This window comes from Myxocyprinus asiaticus, chromosome 4 (genome assembly GCF_019703515.2).
Source record: "Myxocyprinus asiaticus isolate MX2 ecotype Aquarium Trade chromosome 4, UBuf_Myxa_2, whole genome shotgun sequence".
NCBI lineage: Eukaryota > Metazoa > Chordata > Actinopteri > Cypriniformes > Catostomidae > Myxocyprinus > Myxocyprinus asiaticus.
This window is the reverse complement of record NC_059347.1, coordinates 32,270,726-32,294,026: the sequence shown is the minus strand read 5'-3', so window position 1 is coordinate 32,294,026 and position 23,301 is coordinate 32,270,726. Positions and strand designations below refer to the sequence as shown.

Below are 23,301 nucleotides of genomic sequence, written 5' to 3'. Positions count from 1 at the left end.
ATAGCAAAGTATTTACATGTCCAAAATGTGGAGTGAGTAAGCCATTTGATGTTTCTTAAATTAGTGGACTGAGGAAGCTGGGCGCCATTTTTGTTTCTTTTTGTGTTGGCTCCACCTAGTGGCTGGAGTTTGTTTTGTAAAATGACACTTCCTTCAAGAAACTTTTGCATTGAAGGAAGATTGCTTTTACACTGAAGTTCCCGGTCAGATTGAGAATGGACATTATGGATGACCGCAAAATATCTACATGCTCACATAAAGGACGTCTTTTATAAAGTTGACGGGCTGAGTAAGTCATGGTGTATTTATTTATTTATTTATTTTTACACGGCCTCCAAGTGAATTTGACTCTTGATCATCGGAGGAACCGGGATGCCTGTTTGTTTCTTTTCATGCTTGTTCCGCATAGCGGCTGGAGTTTGTTTTGTGGAATAACACTGCTTCGGGACAGTGTTGTGGATGAATCTGTTCGTTCTTTGTGCTTATGTTTCCTGTTGGCTGGAGTTTGTTTTTGTGGAGTATTTTCATGGAACACTGGAATGATTACTTCATCTGCTGCACTCATAACAGCTGGTTCATTGAACACTTGAAACACTTGTTTGTCTGTCCGAGGAAACTAAACGGCTTTATATCAGCTGGAGTTTGTTTTGTGGAGGAACACACCTTCAAGACAGTTCTGTGAATGAATCTACATTTTTTTGTGTGTTTATTCTGCGTGTTGGCTGGGGTCTATTTTACAAAGTATTTTATGTTATGTAATTTTGCCTCACAAAATTTGTATAGAAGCACCGGACTTGAGCAATCCGATGGCAAAGTTGTCGAGGGGGTTCTCGCATGCGTACGTGGACTTTTTGTGTTTAGAGGGATTGACGCCGGTTGGCGCTATCGTGCGCAGGGTTAATGCGCACATTTTTCTTTTTTCTGTTTGTTTTGTTTGGGGGGAAGTTCGGGGTTTGATTGTTGCACTAATGGGGAATGTGGTCCGTATAATCTTGTTTTTGACACACATTTAAAAAACAAAAAATTTATTATATCAATATGTCAAATGTTATTATGAGTAGGTTATCTCTCTCCACATGGAATGTGAATGGGTTGGGTTATTTCTTTTCTTAAGCGTAAGAAATATGATATGGTGTTTCTTCAAGAAACACATCTTTCCTTGCAGGAAGCTGAAAACTTTGGGAAGATATGGGGTGGACATATTTTCTTTAGTGCAGGCTCAAGTAAGAGTAGGGGAGTCATTATACTGATTAATAAACATCTACAATTCAAATGTCTTAAACAGATTAAAGATAAATTAGGAAGTCATTGTTGTTTTAGGAGAAATTCAGGGGCAATGTCTGATTATGGCTAATATTTATGCACCTAACGCTGATGATCAGGGCTTTTTTATAGATCTTGAAGGGATGTTGCAAGCTGCTGGCCCCCTTCATGATATAATATTGGGAGGAGACTTTAATCTTTTGATGGACTCAGTCCTTGATCACAGTGAAGCAAAAGTGTGTAAGCCCCCTAGAGCAACACTGACACTTCACAGGATGTGTAAAAATCTTGGTCTTGCAGATATCTGGCGACTTTTGAACCCATCTGGTAGGGACTATACATTTTTTTCATCAGTTCATAAGATTTATTCTAGAATAGATTTTTTTTTATATATCTAAATCCCTCATTTCATCTGTTGTGGATTGTTCAATTGGAAACATCTTAGTCTCAAATCACGCCCTGGTGAGTTTAGAGATATTGCCACATACGGAGAAAAATAAATCATATAGTTGCCGCTTTAATGTATCCCTGTTGCAAAATACTGATTTCCAACAAATGTTAAAGACTGAAATCAATGTTTATATGGAGACCAACTGGTCCTCAGTATCCTCTGTGGGTGTGATTTGGGAGGCACTTAAGGCGGTTCTTAGGGGTCGGATCATACAGTATGGCTCATTCACCAAAAAATCCAAAGCACGTGAACTCGTGGAGTTGAAAGGGAATATTAAAAGTGCCGGGGCAGAGCTGAAGCGCCGAATGTCGTCCAATGGCCTCAGATAATTGACCCATTTGAAATACAGATATAATACTATTTTGTCGCAGAAAGTGGAGTTTTGGTTATTCAGGGCAAGACAGTCATACTTTGAGTCAGGGGACAAAGCAGGGAAGCTTTTGGCCAGATATATAAAATAGAGAGAGTCTTTTTCTACCATTCCCTCAGAGAAATCTGCTGGTGGTGAAATATTTACCTCAGCCATTGATATTAATAATGCTTTCAAAGAGTTCTATCTTGATCTCTATGGTTCCACGTCTTCGTCTACTGATGAAGGTATTAGAAAATTTGTGGAACCATTAGAACTCCCTAAATTGACAACTGAGCAACAAATTCTCTTGATTCTGAGATAACCTTGGAGGAGCTTGACAAGGTAATTAAGGCCTTGCCTACAGGCAAGACTCCAGGGCCAGACGGTTTTGCAGCTGAATTTTTTAGATCTTATGCTACAGAACTGGCTGCAATTTTGTTGGAAGTTTATAATGAATCATTAAAGAATGGAAAGCTTCCGCCAACCATGACACAAGCCCGGATCAGTCTGATTCTTAAAAAAAGTGAGTGTAAGTGTTACCGTCCAATTTCCCTAATCCAGCTAGATGTAAAAATGTTGTCAAAAATTTTGGCTAACCGATTAAGTAAAGTTATGACATCTCTTATACATATAGATCAGGTGGGGCCGCAGCTCTTCTGATAACATTAGGCGTTTCATCAATATCATGTGGTCAGTGGTGAATGATCAGTCTCCAGTCGCTGCCATCTCACTTGACACCAAAAAGGCATTTGATATGGTAGAATGGGATTATCTTTTTAAGATATTGGTAATGTATGGGTTCGGGAGTACATTTATTGGTTAAGATTAAGTTACTTTATAGACATCCTGTAGCAGCAGTACAAACAAATGTATTAATTTCAGATTATTTTACTCTGGATAGGGGCACCCGGCAGGGTTGCCCTCTTTCCCCATTATTGTTCTGTCTTGCCCTGGAACCATTAACAGCTGCAATAAGAAAGGAGGATGATTTTCCAGGGGTGATGGCGGGAGGCCTGGCGCATAAGCTTCTGCTTTACGCAGATGATATTTTATTATTTGTCTCTGACCCTACTAGATCTATGCCTTGCCTCCACAGAATTATTAATTCTCAGGGTACAAAGTCAATTGGTCTAAATCTGAAGCTTTGGCTCTGTCAGCGTACTGTCCAGTAACGGCTTTCCAGTGGCCCAAACAGGGCATTAAGTATTTGGGGATTTTATTCCCAGCAAATTTGTCTGATTTAGTTAGAGTTAATTTTGACCCTTTAATAAAAAGGTTTTTGAGCGATGTGGACAGGTGGGCTTCATTACATTTATCAATGATTGGGAAGGTTAATGTTATTAAAATGAATTGTATTCCAAAATGTAACTACATGCTAAAGTCTCTCCCTGTAGATGTCCCTCTCTCTTATTTCAAGCAGTTTGATAGCATAGCAAAGTCCTTCATTTGGAATGGTAAGCATCCCAGATTGCATTTCATTAAGTTACATAGGCCGATTGGCAAAGGTGGGCTAGGCCTACCCAAGATTTTGTTTTATTACTATGTGTTCAGTCTCAGACATTTCGCTCATTGGTCTCTTCCACCTGAGAGAGCCCCTCCCTGGATTGGTATTGAACAGGAAATTCTTGCCCCTATTTCGCCATTGCAGAGTCTCTCTATCAAACTAAACGGAGAAGTTAAGTCACACCCCGTTATTTTGCATGTACACTCGGTATGGACAAAAGTGTCCAGAATGTTTAAATCAGACATTTATTTAAATGTTGCCTCGAGCATATGGCAGAACCCAAGATTGTGTATCGGTAAGCCCCTTTCTGCTGGTCGGAGTGGATTGGGAGGGGGGTTACTACACTCGGTGATCTATATGAGAGTGGAGTGTTGAGATTGTTTGAAAATCTGTTTCAGCATTTTGGGATCCCCAGATCTCAGTTTTATAGGTATTTACAACTGCGCCACCTGCCTTGTACTGTCTTTGGTGTAGCACACACCCCCCTAAAGCAGCAGATACTCTAGGAGTGGTGATTACTGCTTTTGGAAAAGGTCATGAGGCATCAGTGTATTACTCCCTGCTAATTCAGAGTTTGGGGGACAGAGCTTTTTCTTAAGAGAGTATGGGAGAAAGACTTCAACTTGTTATTGGAGGAGGGAGTGTGGGCTAGGATTCTTAAAAACGTTAAGTCTGCATTTAGAGATGCAAAGGTGCATCTTATGCATTTCAAACTTTTGCATAGATTCTATTGGACCCCCTCTAGATTGTTTAGGCTTGGTCTTAAAGACACACCCACCTGCTGGCGATGCCAATCGGAGGATGGAGACATGGCCCATATTTGGTGGTGGTGTGTTGAGATCCAGAAATCTCCATGTGTGGACGGTTTGTTAACAGCAGACAGATCAATTGGCTCGGCTCACAGTACACCCACTTGAGTTAACCATAATCTCTCTGCAGACAAGCATCTACCCACACACGCATATCCCTTTGCATACACTCACACACACAAACCTATTCTCTCTCTCAGACAAACCCAAATACGAACATACAGTATATAGTGTACATAAGGATGATGTTTACTTAACATAATTAGTAACACATTTTCCTCAGTCCATCTCCCTCAACAATGTGGAGCTGTCATCTGACCTGTTACAGTCTCATCAGTATTGCTTCTGGCTCTAGACTGAAATTTAACTAAGATTTCAAAAGGTGAATTCAAAAGTTCTTATTCAGAGGAGCACTATATTTTTGACAAAAATGAAAACAAGGCAGTGAGAGATAGAAGTACAGTCTCTTCAGTGGCATGCATTGTGCAAAGCTGTTTAAAGGTCCTAGCTCAAACTTGTGTTTTCTAAAAATCAGGGGTGGTTCTAGTGTGTGGATATTCGGGGCTCAGCCCAGACCTCTTTTGATATGAATGAAATTCATCAAGACCTTTGATGAAACACTGGAATATAATACACTCTATAATACAATTTTAAATGTTACATCTGTGAAGTGTTATTTATATAGTAATTCTTTAAATATAAATAAAACTAATAGGTCCCAATAATTTTGTCTCAGCCTTAGATCTGTTAAAATTGAGTCAGTATTTTGCAGTGTGTGCAGTGAATAAACTGGGTACCCCTTCAATCCTTAACAACCCTTTTATCATCACTACAAGCTTATAAAAACACACAGGGCTTTACTGAAAACATTCAGGGTTCAAGCCCCGACAGCCCACCTCTAGCACCAGCCATGACTATCTTCTGAAATTATTTTGGAAATGTATCATCAGCAGAACAATCAAAATCAATTTAAACAACAGTACAAACCCTTGAACAGACAGTACTTGTATCCCTAAAAGCCTCATTTTCATTCCCTCCAAAAATTAAAAATGGCCCGACTGAGCTCCATGAAGATGAAGATATCTCGAAGCAAGACTGCAAATTAACTACATTGGATGATGCACCTTTTAACATGAATGTTTCATATGAAATATTACAAACATTATATTTTAAATTGAATTTAACCATAGCAGAAAATATAGTAATTTTATTTAATTTAATTTAAATGGCTGGTAAGGGAATAGTAAGCTGCAAGAGGAGCAGGTGGTTTGTTGAGAGGCCCCCTGACTGTCACTATAGATTTTACACCTTTGCTGACCTCGACCCTAATGAGTGTGTGTGTGTATGTGTGTGTGTGTGTGTGTGTGTTATACTGTCAAAGGCAAAGGAAAGGATTGGAACCAAATCTTTGGCTGACAAGCAGAGAGACTGAGAAAGAAAGAAAAAACAAGCAGGGGGGAGAAAAAGAACAACACTCTCATTAGTATCACTAAGGAAACCAAACGGATGAGTCTTGCTTTGACGTAAGAAAAATCTAAAGTCCAAAATAAGCATCAAACCTTTTCACTTGAAGTAGAAAAACATGAGAGGTTTGAGTTTCTTTCTGTCATAGAAAATTGAACTGGTATAAACAAGGCTCAAACATCAGAATATAACTTTCAAAAGGTCAAGGATATTAACAGTACACTCAAAAACAACTTCATTAAGTATAAAGCACACCCAGAGTCCTTTTACTCTTTCAGGACAACCAGAGAGTGGAAAACCAAGACTGGACTCGAATTATCACAGCCACTGCAAGCATACTGTGGCCTAAAAAATAACTAATAATCTGCTAATAATAAATCTCCCCATTACTATGAATTATTAGGACAATTTAATACTTTAATCCATTTAAAATATGAATAATCATATATGCATTTACATTGTGTGTCCCTAAATAATAACTTATAACTGGAAATGAATTAAGCAAGGAAAGCAAGTCATTAAAGGGGTAGTGGTAGTTCAACCAAAAATTAAATCTGCTCACCCTCATGCTTGAATCCTGAACTTTTGAGCTTTTTTTCCTGTGGAAGACAAAAAGAGTTTGCAGAATGTCCAAGGTGCTCTTTTCCATTCAATAATCAGTGTATTGAGTTGGATAGTACTTGTAGCTGTCAATCTTTCCAAAAAAAAAAAAAAAAAGACCCTACTACAAAAGTAGTTAATGTGCGCTATATTTCAAATATTCAACAACAATACAACAGCTTTGTGTGAGGAACAGACCACAATTTAAGTTGCTATTCACTGAATGTTGAGCTTCTGGTTGTATGTAAACAAAATTGTTCTCACATGTACTGTATCATGAACCTACCAGGAAAGAAATGGTAGAAGGCAAGATTACTTTAAATTCACTTTCGTTGTATGGAAAAAAGCAGCCTGGACATTCTGCTGGATAGCTCATTTAGTGTTCCATGGAAAAGGACAATTCAAGTAACATGATCATGACAGGATGTTGTAAAAATGAGAAAAACGAATGATGTTATGAAAACAGAGGTCTTGTAATCAGGGTATTTTTTTTTATTGAAATAGTTTCTGTGTAATACAAAGAAATTAAACTGTTTCCAGTAGATTTTGCTTCATCAGGTCCAATAAGATCAGTGTCAGATGTCCGTATATAAAGACCTTCTAACAGGTGCGGACTGACCATCAGGAACACCAGGCATTTTCCTGGTAGGCCGCTGAGTAATTTGGGCTGGCCCATTGCTGCGCAAGTACTGGCCCATCCTACAGGCGATATGGGCAGCCACCCTGGGCTCCAACATGCCCGCTTGGACCCCATTACAGAGTGAATATTTAAAAAAACTCTGTAAGGTAAAGCCAACAAAATGGTTTTTATTTTGAATAAGTTAAATGACTTTTATTTTAAAATTACTTACACATCATAACCTGTTTCCATATGTACATTCACTTCAACCTTGTGTGGAACTCATTAATTGACATACAAATCACAATAATGGTGACAACCAAAGACAACATGTTAAGTATAAGATGAACTCTGAATAATCACAAAATGACAAATAACTGCAAGTTACAACAAATACATTAACAGCAGCATAAATAAAATTGGTAAACGGTAAAGCTATGAGCAGTACATAGTCATCTGCATAATTTATTTATACCACAAGGACCTGAAGTGCAGCTTGCTGAATAATGCTCACGCCTGATAAAAATGCAGAAAATAAGTGAAAAACATTATTTTGTGGCTATATGAGTCTTTGAGGCTTACTTTGTTTCAAGGAAAGCAGAAACAATACTTGTCAAAGCATAGGGCTTTTCACTTTTTCTCAAGAATAATCTGGGAAAGGAATTAAAACACTGCAGATATAAAGACGCAAAAAATTCACATAGAGTGAAAATATGAGCACTTAATCTGCAAAATATCTGCAAAGTTCTACACTTTAAGGGGTATGTTTCCTATGTTTTATATAAATTTATATTTGTTTATATGTACATATTCTGGCCAACTTTGTTTTCATTGATTTTTTTTTAAATAATGCGGAGAGCCGTCCGTGCCGGAACCAGCGTCGCCCCTGGCAATGATAATGACACGTACCTGGAAGCGCTTCACCCATAACGATTGCACCAAACTCTAAACCAATATCACTGTGTGTGTAATAAATACCCCTCTGGGGACGTCAAGTAATCCCTGCTTGTCTGTGCCTCATTCACAACCCGCCACAGTGGTGGAGAATGCTGGTTTGAGTTACGGACTGAGGGCACATGCAAATCCCGGAAGTAAGACATACAGCCCATCAGGTACTGACTAAGCTCTCCGAGCGGGATGATGTTGAGGCATATCTCCACACCTTTGAGGTTGTGACTGCCAGGGAGGGCTGGCCAATGCCTCAAAGCGGAGATATTGGCCCGGGTGGGTTTGTCTCTGGTGTGTGGTGCCCCAAAATTTTACGAGTGGGCATATGATTCCCAACTTCCGGTCCGGGTCCAGGCCTCCCAACTCGCCCATCTGGTTCAACTGTGGCTGCTCAGTGAGAAACCCAGCGCAGATAAAGTGGCTTAACGAGTCACCGTGGATAAAATTTTGAGGAGCCTACCCCGATCTCTCTGCCGAGCAGTGGGAATGAAAGCCCCGCCACAGTGGCCGAGTTGGTAGAGGCAGTAGAGCTGGCGGAGGCAGCGATTGCCCGGGATGGTGGAGAAAGTGCGGTGGGGTTTTCCCGGAGGGATTGGCCAGAGAGGTGAGTGCCAGAGGGCACCCGATGAAAGAAGACCCCAGTTGCAGGAGGGGGACTGAAGGACGAACTGATGCCGATGGACTCAAACCCCCCGGAAGGCCGTGCTTGGTTTGTGGGGTGCATCCTCCACTGCTCAGTTGCACCCCAAGGAACATACCGGGAGGTACGAATCGATGGCTGGTGTGTTCGGGCCCTCCTGGACACTGGCAGCACTGTCACCTTGGCCCAGCCCGGAGTCCTCCGGGCAAAAACTTCTGATAAGGCTCTCATCCCAGTGATGTGTGTCCACGGGGATACCCGGTACGTCCCCTCAGCCTCCGTTACGGTAGCCGCTGAACCCGGCAGCTAGCGTCTCGATGTGGGAGTACTTAAGGAGTTACTCATACCGCTGCTCCTGGGATGAGATTGGCCGGGCTTGGAGTGTCTACTTAGTTCTGCCCCCACAACCAAGTGGAGGATCGGATGGTCGAGACCCCGGCCCAACACCCTCCCTGCATTGCTGGCAATGGAGAGAGAGAAGGTGAGTTGGAAAATCCCACAAACATCATCTTTGACCTGTTCCATCAGGTTTCAGCAGGAGGTTCCTTTGGCCGGGAACAAAGAGCGTTTGAAAGGCTAAAGCACTGTTGGAAACAAGTCCAAGTGATTGAAGGAGTCCCCCGGCAACCTGCTCCTCACCCTTCTCCTCACTTCATTATTGAGAATGGGCTTCTATATTGTGTGGCGGAAAGGTATGGAGAACAAAAGCGACTGCTGGAAGTGCCCCAAAGCAAAACAGAAACCATCTTGACTCTGGCACACTCACATCCGATGGCTAGACACCTGGGACCCCAAAATGCCGCCCAACGAATCTGCAAGAGGTTCCACTTCCCGGGGCTAGATGGCGAGGTGAAGTGGTTCTGTCAACGATGTGAAGTCTGCCAGAGGACTGCCCCTCAGTGACCGCGACCTAGCCCACTCATTCCGTTGCCAATAATTGATGTGCCCTTTAAGCGCGTCGGCATGGACCTAGTAGGACTGCTGCCTAAGTCCGCCCGAAGTCATGAATATATTCTAGTCACATTGAACTATGCCATCAGATATCCCAAAGTCATCCCTTTGAAAAAAAACACATCCAAGAATATCGCTAAGGAGCTGTTTTTTTATGAGCCATGTAGGAATCCCGAAGGAGATCTTGACTGACCAAGGCACCCCCTTTGTTTTCCAGTTAATGGCGGATTTCTGTAAGCTGCTGCGTGTCACCCACCTCCACACCTCAGTCTACCACCCTCAGATGGATGGCCTGTTAGAGTGATTCATCCAGACGTTGAAGAAGATGCTGCAGCAGGTGGTCACTGAGAATGGGCATGATTGGGACCTTATGATCCCTTACGTACTCTTTGGCATGCAGGAAGTACCTCAGGCCTCAACCGGCTTTACCCCTTTCGAACTACTGTTTGGCAGACAACCCTGGAGTCTTCTGGATGTCACCCGAGAAGCTTAGGAGCAGCAACCGTTGCCCCACCGCACTGTGATCGAGCACATGCAGGACATGTGAAGGAGGATTGAAAAGGTAATGTTGGTGGTGAAGGGGCACATGCAGGAAGCCCAACACACCCAGCAGCACCTTTACAATCACTCGGCCCAGTCACAGGAATTCCACCCAGGAGATCAAGTGCTCATCCTCATACCCCATGCCAACTCAAAGTTCCTGGCCAGCTGGCAGGGCCCCTACACAGTAGTGGAGTGGCTGGGTCCTGTCAACTATCAAGCCCGCCAACCAGGACGTCGAAGAGTCGAACAAGTGTACTACGTCAATCTCCTTAAGAAATGGATCGACCCGGGACCCCACTGACTCACGGCACTGATGGACAGGATGACCCCAGTGGTGGCTTGTGGAGAATATCTGGACCAGAAACAGCAGAAGGACCTTTGAACACCTCCTCCAAGGATTTTCGGACGTGTTTGCAGAGACCCCGGGCAGGACCCCAGTCATCGCCCATGACATCCACACTCCCGGCCACACTATCGTCAGGCAGAACGGCTGGGAAGGACCCAGTTTATCTCCACCCTGGACCTCACAAAGGGCTACTGGTAAGTGCCCCTCACTCCCTCTGCCAAAGAAAAGACTGCCTTCACCACTCCCAGTGGGCACTGGCAATACCGGGTCCTTCCCTTTGGTCTACATGGGGCCCCAGCTACCTTCCAGAGGATGATGGACATCATCCTCTAACCTCATCGAGACTACGCTGTAGCCTACCTGGATGATGTGGTCATCCACGCCGAGAGCTGGGAAGTACATCTGCTCTGCCTGCGGAAGGTGCTGACTGAGTTAAGATGGGCTGGACTTACAGCCAACCCTAAAAAGTGTCATCTTGGGCTTGCAGAAGCACGGTACCTGGGTTACCGAATTGGAAGAGGACTTATCAGACCTCAGGAGGATAAGGTGTTGGCAGTACAGAACTATCCCCAGCCGACAACCAAAACCCAGGTATGTGCCTTCCTAGGGTTGGCCCGATATTACCGCTGTTTTATCCCTAACTTCTCGTCTATAGCTTGTTTCCTCACAGACCTGACCCGGAAAGGACAGCCCAAGAAGGTATACTGCACCCCAGCAGCGGAGCAAGCACTCCAGTCTTTGAAGAAGACCCTAATTTCCAATCCAGTCCTATGTGCTCCCAACTTCTCCCTGCCTTTCATCCTGCAGACAGATGCTTCGGAAACGGGCCTCGGTGCTGTCCTTTCCCAGGAGTCCCAAGGTGAGGAGCACCCAGTCCTCTTCCTTAGCCGCAAACTCTCCCTGGTGTAAACCCGAACGGGAGGCCTTGGCCATCAAGTGGGCAGTCCTGGTACTACAATACTACCTCCTGGGATGTTTGTTCACCCATGTCACTGACCACGCGCCTCTTCAGTGGATGGCAAAAGCGAAAGGGACCAACGCCAGGGTGACACGATGGTTCCTGGACCTCCAGGACTACCACTTCACCATCAAGTACCGGGCCGGCCTGAAGAACGACAATGCTAATGGCCTCTAATTTTCCATAGCGGGTCAGGTCTGGTGAGTAGCCCCCCTCCCCATCATTTCAGCTCACCCACCCTGTTCTCTCATACACCTCGCAGGGCCACCCCTGGCAATGATAATGACATGCACCTGGAAGCGCTTCACCCGTAACGATTGGAACCGGCTGACTCCAATCAAGGGAGCGCTATATAAGCCAGCACCAAACACACACCCGGGGAGTCACAACGAGAAGCCACATGCTAATGTCTCTCTCTCTGTCTCCATATTTCAGAAACGGACTAAACCTCACAAGGGAAGCCGTACTGCTCGAGCTACGTATCGCACTTGCCTTCACCCACGAGGACCGGTTCGGAAACACAAGCACTTGGAGCACGGGAAGCCTGAAGAACACTGTGTGTTGCCTTAGCCTGGCTATACACCCTGCACCAAACTCTAAACCAACATCACTGTGTGTGTAATAAATACCCCTCTGTGGACATTAAGTAATCCCTGCTTGTCTGTGCCTGCAACCCGCCACAATAAACATTTACATATAGTTATGTGGGTGATTGACATGAAATTGACATCTGTATGTTGGAAAAAACATTTCGGACATGTTATTTGTCTGAGCTAAAAAGTGCTTATTTTAATGCTTTCTCTAAAAAAATCCACTCATCCCATATACAATAGTTTTATATGTTTTAAGGTTATGACAGTTTTTGCACTGTGGGGCCCATTGTCATGAATAGCAGTCAACAGAAGTGTCTTCTTTTTTTTTTTTTTAACACAAAAATTTGAAATTGAGCCAGAAAATGAAATCAATGAGCCGATGAGTTATGGTGTGGTGTGTTGCGGGCCGGGTTTGGTGGGCCGCTCTGGGCCAGAATGTCCAGGGTCACTTTTTAGTCCCAGTCCGCCCCTGCCTTCTAATACAATTCATAAAACCGAAGAAAAAAAAACACAGGATGCAAGATCAGCACACAAAAGCAACTTACAAAGATTTGTGCTTTAAAAACAAATATGCATACAGACAAAAATAATTGGGTGGACGTTCCAAAACTTTAGCCCTATGAGAGTTGTGTTACTGGGATGAGATACAGAAGTAATAATAGACTTTATTAACCGATGATAATCCCAATCGGGTTATGTAGAAATTTCCACAATGTTGAGCACAAACACAAAACACACGCATTCACGGCCACACATTAATGCTGGTGTGAGTAAAGGCCCACTTTCAGGTCCACAACAAAGGAATGCATTCTCTGGGCTGCTGATGGGTCAGCTAGATTACAGCTACTCTGACCCACAGCAACTGCTCGTCTAGACAGCTCTGGGATGGAGCAGATTCCCCTCTGTTTAGCACTGCTGTGGTGACTGGGTTTGTATGAGGTAAAGCCTTCAGAGCGTCACTTTGAGTCACACAATACCTGCATTGATGGCATGACTCCTTGTCTGTCTCTCTTCATCTATCTTTCTTATTCCATCTAGTCTCAACCTTACTGTCTTTCAAAGGCCTCATACTGTACTCCCTTAGTCCATCCTTTATTTCTTTGGTATCATCTATCTTTCAACCACAAAAACAAAACAAACAAAAAAACACAATCTCCTGCCCTCGTTCTTCTATCAGCCACACTCCTTTATTTCTCCTGATGGTAATTAGTTACAAATCTGGTTTCCATGATGCTTATCAAGCCTTAAAGCACTGAATTAATTGCACAAGTCAAGGACTCTACCATGACATTTTCCCCCCAGTTTAAGACAGGGCTTAATCTTTGTTCTTTTAATCTGTGCAATGTGAGTTATGGAAGATGGGACATTTTCTCAAAAGTATCAGTAGTGCTTACTCAGGCAAGCATCACTATTACAATTGCTCATACTTAGGGTTAGGAATTTCATCAAAACCTTAACCCTAAGTATTAAACTTTGGTGCATAACCAGACATGCACTTTGTGTGCTACAGACATTAATGACAAACTAACATCATGTAGATTGTTACAAAATGTGCTGTTACTTTTCAAAGTGATCAGATTTACCATATACATTCATTGTATCTAGTGGTTGATAAAACAATCCCATACACTATAGTACATTAAAGGAAGAGTGCAAGCCATATCTAGGTAGAGTTGGGGGCCATTCTAGCAAGACAGTAACACCCAAGTAACCACATAGCAACATGCTAATAACCACTCAGGATACATTCACATCCCCATAACAATGTCCTGGCAACCACAACACCTTAGCATTGTGGCAGCAATCACTCACATTTCCTTCTAAATGTATTAATTTTTAGAATTTAAATTCACCGTGGCTGAGATGCATAGTGCATAGTAGGGTTATAAATAAGAAGTAGGTCATAATGTTATGTAGCATACACTTGAAGTCAGAAGTATACATACATGTAGGTTGAAGTCATTCAAACTAATTTTTTAACCACTCCACAGATTTCATATTAGCAAACTATAGTTTTGTCAAGTCAATTAGGACACTACTTTGTGCATGACACAAGTAATTTTTCCAACAATTGTTTACATACATATTGTTTCACTTCTAATTGACTACATCACAATTCCAGTTGGTCAGAAGTTTACATACACTAAGTTAACTGTGCCTTTAAGCAGCTTGGTTCCAGAAAATTATGTCAAGCCTTTAGGCAATTAGCCAATTAGCTTCTGATAGGCTAAATGGAGTCAATCGGAGGTGTACATGTGGATGTATTTTAAGGTCTACCTTCAAACTCAGTGCCTCATTGCTTGACATCATGGGAAAATCAAAAGTAATCAGCCACAATTGTGGACCTCCACAAGTCTGGTTCATCCTGGGGAGCAATTTCCAAATGCCTGAAGGTAACACGTTCATCTGTACAATCAATAGTACACAAGTATAAACACCATAAGACCACGCAGCCATCATACCGCTCAGGACGGAGATGCATTCTGTCTCCTAGAGATGAACATAGTTTGGGGCGAAAAGTGCAAATCAATCCCAGAACAACAGCAAAGGACCTTGTGAATATGTTGGAGGAAACAGGTAGACAAGTATCTATATCCACAGTAAAATGAGTGCTATATTGACATAACCTGAAAGGCTGCTCAGCAAGGAAGAAGCCACTGCTCCAAAACCGCCATAAAAAGCCAGACTACAGTTTGCAAGTGCACATGGGGATAAAGATCTTACTTTTGGAGAAATGTCCTCTGGTCTGATGAAAAATTGAACTGTTCAGCCATAATGATCATCATTATGTTTGGAGGAAAAAGGGTGAGGCTTGCAAGCCAAAGAACACCATCCCAAACGTGAAGCATGGGGGTGGCAGCATCATATCGTGGGGGTGCTTTGCTGCCAGAGGGACTGGTGCACTTCACAAAATAGATGGCATCATGAGGAAGGAAAATTATGTGGATATATTGAAGCAACATCTCAAGACATCAGCCAGGAAGTTAAAGCTTGGTCACAAATGGGTCTTCCAAATGGACAATGACCCCAAGCATACCTCCAAAATTGTGGAAAAATGGCTTAAGGACAACAAAGTCAAGGTACTGGAGTGGCCATCACAAATCCCTGACCTCAATCCAATAGAAAATTGGTGGGCAGAACTGAAAAAGCATGTGTGAGCAAGGAGGCTTACAAACCTGACTCAATTACACCAGTTCTGTCTGGAGGAATGGGCCAAAATGCCAGCAGTTTAAATGTGAGAAGCTTGTGGAAGGCTACCCAAAATGTTTGACCCAAGTTAAACAATTTAAAGGCAATGCTACCAAATACTAACAAAGTGTATGTAAACATCTGACCCACTGGGAATGTGATGAAAGAAATAAAAGCTGAAATAAATCATTCTCTCTATTATTCTGACATTTCACATTCTTAAAATAAAATAGTGACCTAAGACAGGGAATGTTTTCTATGATTAAATGTCAGGAATTGTGAAAAACTGAGATTAAATGTATTTGGCTAAGGTGTATGTAAACTTCTGACTTCAACTGTATATCTTGTTGAATTGTTTTCTGTTGTCACTATCGTTTATCAGCATGGTTTTCGTATTTAAAAATATTGTGGGAGAACTGCTTGTCATGGACAAAACATAATGATCAAACATATTTTTTAACCAAAGCATCCATGTAATAACTTTACCACTGTTTGATAGTGAGCAAGCATGTAGTTTTAGATAAATAAAGGCAAACTGCATATTAACTGCATGCATATTAAGGGTGCACTCAGTAACGTTTCGCTTGTGTCATCATGGACTTACAGTGAAACCAAGTGGTGTGGATGCAGCATCATTCAAAATCAATAGTTTTCAGTTACAGGTGCCATTGTAGAAATTCACTATCCAAAATCAGCCATGATTAGTTTAATCCAAGTGTGAAAGTGTCCAATAACAAGACGGTTACTGAGATTAAGCGAGTAGTATTCAGTTGGTCATGTGATTCTACAATGGCAGCCCCCATGAGGGTGCCCTGCCCCATGTAGAATAAAACATGTGTTTCATGTGTGTGATCATGATTTTATACATATGTTTCAAAATTACAATTCATTTTTTGTAGGAGTAAAACTTTTTTTAATGGGGAAAAAAATACTGAGTGCACCTTTAATTAGCTTGAGTATTTCTGTAACTACTGATCTCCTGGGGTTTTCACACAAAACAGTCTCTAGAATTTACTCAGAATGGTGCCAAAAACAAAAAACATCCAGCGAGGGGCAGTTCTGTGGACGGAAGTGCCTTGTTGATGAGAGAGGTCAGCAGAGAATGGCCAGACTGGTTCGAACTGACAAAGTCTACGGTAACTCAGATAACCGCTCTGTACAATTGTAATGAGAAGAATAGCATCTCAGAATGCTATTCTGAGATGTGGGTTGGCACTGTTTTGGTGGCACGAGGAGGACCCACACAATATTAGGCAGGTGGTTTTAATGTTGTGGCTGATTGGAGTAAGTTCCTTCAGAAAACAGCGCACTGCTCACTCAGGCGCATTTAAAATTTCCTGATGTAAAATATTATTTATGAAAACTGGGACAGATAATGGACAATGTCGCATTTTCACCACAAACATTTGAAAAGCAGATAAGAGATCAGGTGCATTTGTTGGAAAATACTGAGTTGAATCCTGAGTATATCTTAACAAGGTATCTTAAGAGGCAGCATAACTAAGATATCGACCTTTTGGAACAGCTTTTGTGTCAGAGCATGCCTATTATGTCTTAAAATGCTGCCTCCAGAGGACGCTCACTAGGTTTTGGAACAGATCCGGTCTCTAACCAAATAAAAAGAGAGAGATGTAAAAGGACAAGATGAAAGACTTGAAGGAAAGAAGAGCAAGAGAGACAAGGGAGGAAAGAGATGAGTAGGAGCAAAGCCACATTCAGGAACATTTTCAGCAAGACTAAAGTTAAATAACCTTAATTATCTACAATCACAGTGAGTTAAATATATATGTGGATACATGGCTGCTCAGAGGTATCCCTTCCAAACACTTAGAGAAGCTTCAAATATGCTTCAGTATATTTTCTAACCACACACATAACAGGCACACACAGAGATGCCTTTACTCACATTCCCCTTACCATGCATTCGCAAACTGTAACAATCAAAGCCTACAACCAAAATTATCTGTGGTTAACACTATACAGGAGCTGTCAGATTCTTATTACACTCCACCTCCTCACTAATAGAACCAGGTGCAGAGCAGACCAAATACAGTACTAGGCCTCTTTCAATATTTAGTATTGTTCTTTGACAATAGAGGGGGGGGGGGGTAAGGCCCCCAAATAACTTGAAAAGCCCTTCATTATCATCGTTAGACTCAGCAGGACATACTTTGACTATTGTCAATATGGACACCCATACAGTGGAATTAACAAATAAAAAATTATGGCAGAGCATCTAGGTCTTGAATAAATTTTATAATCATAGGTGGATCTGAGTTATTGTTACTTTACTGATTAATGTTACTCATAATGTAATGTTACACTCTAATAACTTTTAGTCTAAGAAAACAAGGACTAGAGATGTGACATAACTTTCCATTTTAAGTGGTTTATCATGGCATATTGATTAGGATGGAAAAACATCCAGAGATGAATGTTTAGCAAAACAGCCAAATGGTAACAACAAAAGTATAAATTGGGCTTTTGCAATCAACAGTGACAGTATTTGGCGTACAATGTTCTTACCTTTGTTGTCCTTCCTGCTGGTTTTATGAACTTTCATTTCTTGTGACTTTATGAAATCAATGCTGGCATATGTATTGATGCTGGAGGAGGTGCTTCCTCCTGCCCCACCCACCCCTCCTACTACAGGAGAATAAAATGAGTGAGGGCCAGAGGGCCCATCCACACTGGTTTGAGAATTCTCCTTACTGACCAAGTCTAAATCAATGTAGTTAAGGCCTTGCTCCAGAGCCAAGGAAGAAGTCTGAGCAGCAGGTAGATTTGCTACACCAGGGCTGGCACACTGTGGGGAGGGAGGTTGACCACTAGTCCAAAGGTTACTCTCTAATCCTTGCTGTCGTGGTGAAGCACCATGTGGTGTTTCAGGAAAAGGAGAGGGAGAGGCAGAGGGGGAGATGGGGAGAGTTGGAGGGGTCATGAATGTCTCTGAGAGGTGCCGTCTTCTTGCTGATGATTCTGCCCTGACAAGTCGTGCACCCTGATCCACATTTGTAAAAGGGAAATTCATGTTGTGCTCCTGCTCCATGGAGGATGGCTGGGGTGTTTGGCCAGGTTTTGGGGACTTTGGGGATCCAAACTTCATCACAGTATAGTCTGTGAAAGGAGCAGCAGCCACATCTGCAGATGTCAAATCTGTCTCCCTGCTCTTCCTATGTGCCACTTCTTGATCCACTTGAGGAGCTCTGGTGAGCTCCTCTCTGACTTTTGGGGCGGGTTTGAAAGAGGAGAGGTGAGTAAGAGAAGAAGGCGAGTTACCTAAGTCCATGTTCACATATTCAGAGGATAAAGAGATGGAGGTGGAGAGGGGTGCCAAGAAGCTCAGAGGAAGGTTGGCAGTTCCACCCTGACATGGCTGTGGTCTAAGAAGGGCTCTCTGAGGTCCTTGTGCCGTAGGGTTCCCTGGTTCAACTGTACTCCTCCCTTTGTAATGCCCTGCTCGCTCACCCTGGTAAACAATGCTTACGTATTCTCCAGGGCTTGGGGATGCAGTTGGCAGCAAAGTCTCCTTGACCCTTGGCAGCGTGTTGGCTTTGGACATATTGACAAGAAAGCTGGAGGACTTGTCCTTCCTCTGCTGTAATTGACCCTGTTTCTGGACACCTGGTCCACATCTCTGCTGGTGATGGTGGTGGGAGATTTTGGGGTGAGTACCCCCTACTCTGTGTCCTGTGCCCAACCTACTTTCCCTTCCCACTCCACCTACAGACAGAGACAATGATCTGTCTTCAAGGCTTTCACTGCTAGCTGAGCTAGAGGAGAAAGAGGATGAGGACAGAGAGAGTTGGCCGCCACCACATGAGACCCCAGGTGTGTCCCCTCCACAATGGTAACCACTATGCCTGACATTTCCTCCAGCTTCCCTTTCACCTCTACCAATACAAACCCTGTCCAGATCATCCTCAAAGCGGGTTGAGAGGGTTGTGTGTTTGTAAGAACGTGGCAACGAAAAATAAGAATAGACCATTTTTGGTTGCAGTGGTTGATGCTCTGGGTGTGACGGAGGAGTACTGCATGCTGATCTGGCACTTATAGGTGACATGTTCATATAGTCGCTGCCTGCCCGACTCTCCATGCTGCCCCTGCTGCTCCATATGTATCCACTCAGGCCATGCAAGTCTGGTGAACAGCTACTGTTTGGAGACATCATCATGTATCCTTCATTGACGGGGAGGCAGATGTGCTGAGGTGGTGAGACACTACTATTGGGGGTCATTGCCATGTATTCATCTCCACCCTTTGAAATTACATCTGAACCAGAGACTGATAATGACAATGATGCAGGAGGAGCCGTAACACCTGGTAACATGGACATGTAGCCACTGTCTGTTGAGAAGTCCTCAAGTCCCCCTTTAGTACTGACACCTTTATCTGCTGAATTTTCCAGTTGCAACAATGATGTTGTAGCTGAACCTCCTGAACCTCGGCGTGAAGTGAAAGACTCTCTGCTTGCACTGCGTGACATCACTGCATAGTCTTCTTCATCCTCCTCTTCCTCTTCCCTGCAATGAGGGACCAAGCCTTCCTTGACAGAGGTAGGGGGTAAGGAAGCTCGCTTGCTGAGCAACCTGCGCTCAGCTTCACACTCACGTCTAGATGATCGACGAAGAACCCTGCGTCCATGAGCACGTTTGTGAGAACCTTCTCGATGGCCCATCAGGATGTAACTGGCACCGCCTTCAACCAGGGCAGCAGGGAGCCCTGTGGCTAGCAGGGAGTGCTCGCCAGGGCTGGAACCATACTCATCTGAGGAACCATAATCACTCGGTGATCCTGACATGGACACTCTCTGAGGAATTCGGGCATAGGCGCAAATGGGCACTGTTCCAAAGGTAGCTACTCCCAACCCACATTCTGACCCATGTCCAGAGCTGGAAGAGAGGCTAGGAGCTGGGGAAGGTGCAGGGTTAGGGGTGTACCGTGCTAGGCTGAGGGTGATCTTGGCTGGAGTGGGTGCTCGTGTGGGTTTAGGTCGCAGGGTTGGGGTAGTTGAGCGAGATGAACCATTGAGACTCGGGCTGGTGCTGAGTGCTGTTGCTCTGCCCCCTCCATCCTCTGTACGAGCCCCAATACTCGCAGTTCGTGACCTAGAGAATCCATGTCGTGGAGTGGGGGAAGTGTTGGTGCTATGAGGTACTCCTGGTGTTTCTGTTCTAGCACGTCTAGAAAAGCCAACCTGGGAGGGTGGCAGATTTGGGTGGTGCCGTCTAGATGGTACACTAATAGGGTTAGAGGCAGTTCCACCTCCACAAGACACGCCAACAGTCTGGGATTTACTTCTTTGACGGAACTCTTCACTCAGGGCCTTCATGGCCTCAAGAAGGGTCTCATGCATGTTCTGTGCCACCACTGAATCCTCTACTTGCATCCAGAATTCTCCAGGGCCTGTCATGGCAGAACGACCCACTTCAATGAAAAAAAAGTTTTCTGAGTGGCCACAGCGTCGCACATTCATCAGCTGGAGGACTATAGCTGCAACATCAGAGTTGAGTTTGACAAAATTAACTGTTTTGTCAGTCAAGCAAAGTCGGTAGATGCCAACTAGATTCCTGGCCTGGCCCAAACCTTTGGGCCAGACTTTAACCTGCCAGACCTCCTTAAAGGCAGGGCCAGGGGAAGGCATTCCACAGTCTCCTCCACTGCCACAGTCATCAGGAGTCTTACCTACAAATAAAAAAAAAATAGGTAAAAGATGGGAACACAATAGGAAAGAGAAGTAAACATGCATGCAGTTAAGAGAACCTTACAGACAGAGTCATAGGTGTAATTTATGGGTGGGACATGTCCCTACCACATATTGCCTTTGCCAATTTTGTCCCCACCATTTTTTTAAATAGCTTTCACCAGGAAAGTGTCTAATGCAGAAGAAACATCTCCAGTTCTTGAGCAGGATTTTCCATTTAGTTTGTCTGTGTTATAATAAGAGGTCGATCTGACACTGGAGTTTGTTATTTTTAATGTTATAATGAGTGCTTGTTTCGGCTGTTATCAGTGGCACTGAGTGATAGCAGGTGGCAATGTTCTCTCATGAATGCAGACGTGCATTCTTCTCACTTCACTCTTCCGCAGCTTGCGCTGCTTTCCAGTGAAATCGCGAAGCAAAATGCAAAACAGATGTGTCCCCTCTCATGATATACATCCACTGTACAGATTCAATAATCGTTTATCAAAATAAAAAATTAGCATGAACCTTACCTTACCATGAGACCAATCAGCCATTCTGGATAAGCTATGCTAATCAGCAAATGTATTCACTGACTAACAATATCAAAGTACTTACAGTGTTGGGCAAATGGATCAAGTTAATATGTTAATATATATCATAATTATGTGAAATATTTATTGTAGCGCTTAAATTGGTCATCAATAATGACAGTTTTATTTGACAGATTATTTGGCATTATCTGCACATAACCTAATTAAACCTATCAAACTGAAATATTAAATAATATTCTGAAATTTATTTATTTTTAAAATTAAAACATTTTTGTATCATATTTGATACATCAGGCTTTAAAGGTCACTCTCCTCCTGAGACCCAGCAATTCATTTTTGTATAGGACTGATATTAATGTTTTTCTTAGCCTATACACGCAAACTGCAACCTGACGTTAACATCCCGAAGTTAAATTGCAGTTTCCTCTTGAAATTAATACTAGAGGTGCTACAACAATTGTGCGTTTTTTTCAATTTCATACAAATCATGAGTACAGCGACTGATTATGACTTTATAAACGCATATTTTTCACACTATTACTCACACACTGCTATGTTATGACATCAAAACACTTTTACTAGAACGCATCATTTGAAAAACTATTTGTTTTAACACCTGTGTTACAGACTCACCTACATTTACACACTTATTCCAATGTGATTACCTTTCGCTGTAGCTCACTAGATAAAATCTAGAACTTTGCACTCGGAAGACTGCGGTTTGAAGCCAGCTAAGCACACAAGCTAACACGTGAGACCAGTGTCTTAGAAGCGACACAAAATGAAGTGGTTGCTTTAGAAAATGTGCTTTTCATTTCTCATTTTGTTTTTGCACTCTCAGTTAGATTTAGACATTGATGAAGGGTGAGGATGTCTGTTTTGTGTCTATCTCTCATTTGATTTTAGATCACTATTTGTTAGGTTTAGGTTAAAGTTTTAGGTTAGGGAGGTCCGTTTTACTCATTAAAATCTCCATCTAAAAGCACCTTAAAAACCTTGTCTGATTATGACACCATTACACTCGCTTTTGGCATTTAAATGGGAAACTGAAGCCAAAGGTGTCATAAAGCACGTAATTTCGTTTTGCTAAAATGTAGCCATGTCACCTTATGTTCATGAGTCCAGGCTTTAGAAATCTCATATCAAATTTGATACATGGGGTGTTATGTTAATATTCATGAGTTTCACCACTTCATGACATCTCTCCACCCCCACTTGTCCCTTGTACTTCCCACCCCCAAAAAATGCCCCTACCACTTTTTAAAACAAAGTGAGGCCCCTGGATAGAGTGTACATTTAAATTTATTTCTAATAATTCATTATACTATTATAATTCATTATCATTTCTAATATCTGATAGTATTTAAAGTAGTGTGTGCTGTGCAGTACTGGGTTGATGTATCTGGCTTTTGTTTAAAAAAGATACAAAAATAACGAAAGTCAAAATTATACAAAATATGAATCTGAATCTGATTTATTGAAGCAGGTTAAGTTACTTCAAGCAGGATTTATTTACGACCAGTGCTGAATATTTTGCACCGCGCTTGTGCATATAACGGAAAGAGAGATCCTTTAAGTGTGATAGCTGGATACAAAACACGTCAGCCAAATGAATCCATTATAGAGCGCGAATCAGAACCGAGGAAGGGCTATGGAATCGCTTGCTCGGCAACTACTGTCTCCATACGTATCCCCACGCTGATGGCCTGCTGTTCAACCCTGTGATCGGTTCATTCAGCGGCGGGGTTGGGGTAATAGCGGGCTACCAAACCACGAGGGATGGGGCAAGAGGAGACCCGTATTCCAATAAACACGCGCGCCTACTGCTGTTCCC

The 23,301-nt window shown here is 42.8% G+C and overlaps 1 protein-coding gene across 1 annotated transcript in view; it reads right to left on the bottom strand.

Annotated features, from left to right (window-relative positions):
• The window catches only part of LOC127439591 (insulin receptor substrate 1-B-like), a 35,373-nt gene that overhangs the window by 10,968 nt on the left and 1,104 nt on the right, over positions 1–23,301 (bottom strand). The window contains exon 2 of the mRNA XM_051695774.1: positions 17,757–20,915. Coding sequence (XP_051551734.1) covers positions 17,757–20,915 — 3,159 coding nt within the window. The remainder of the gene's footprint in view (positions 1–17,756; positions 20,916–23,301) is intronic.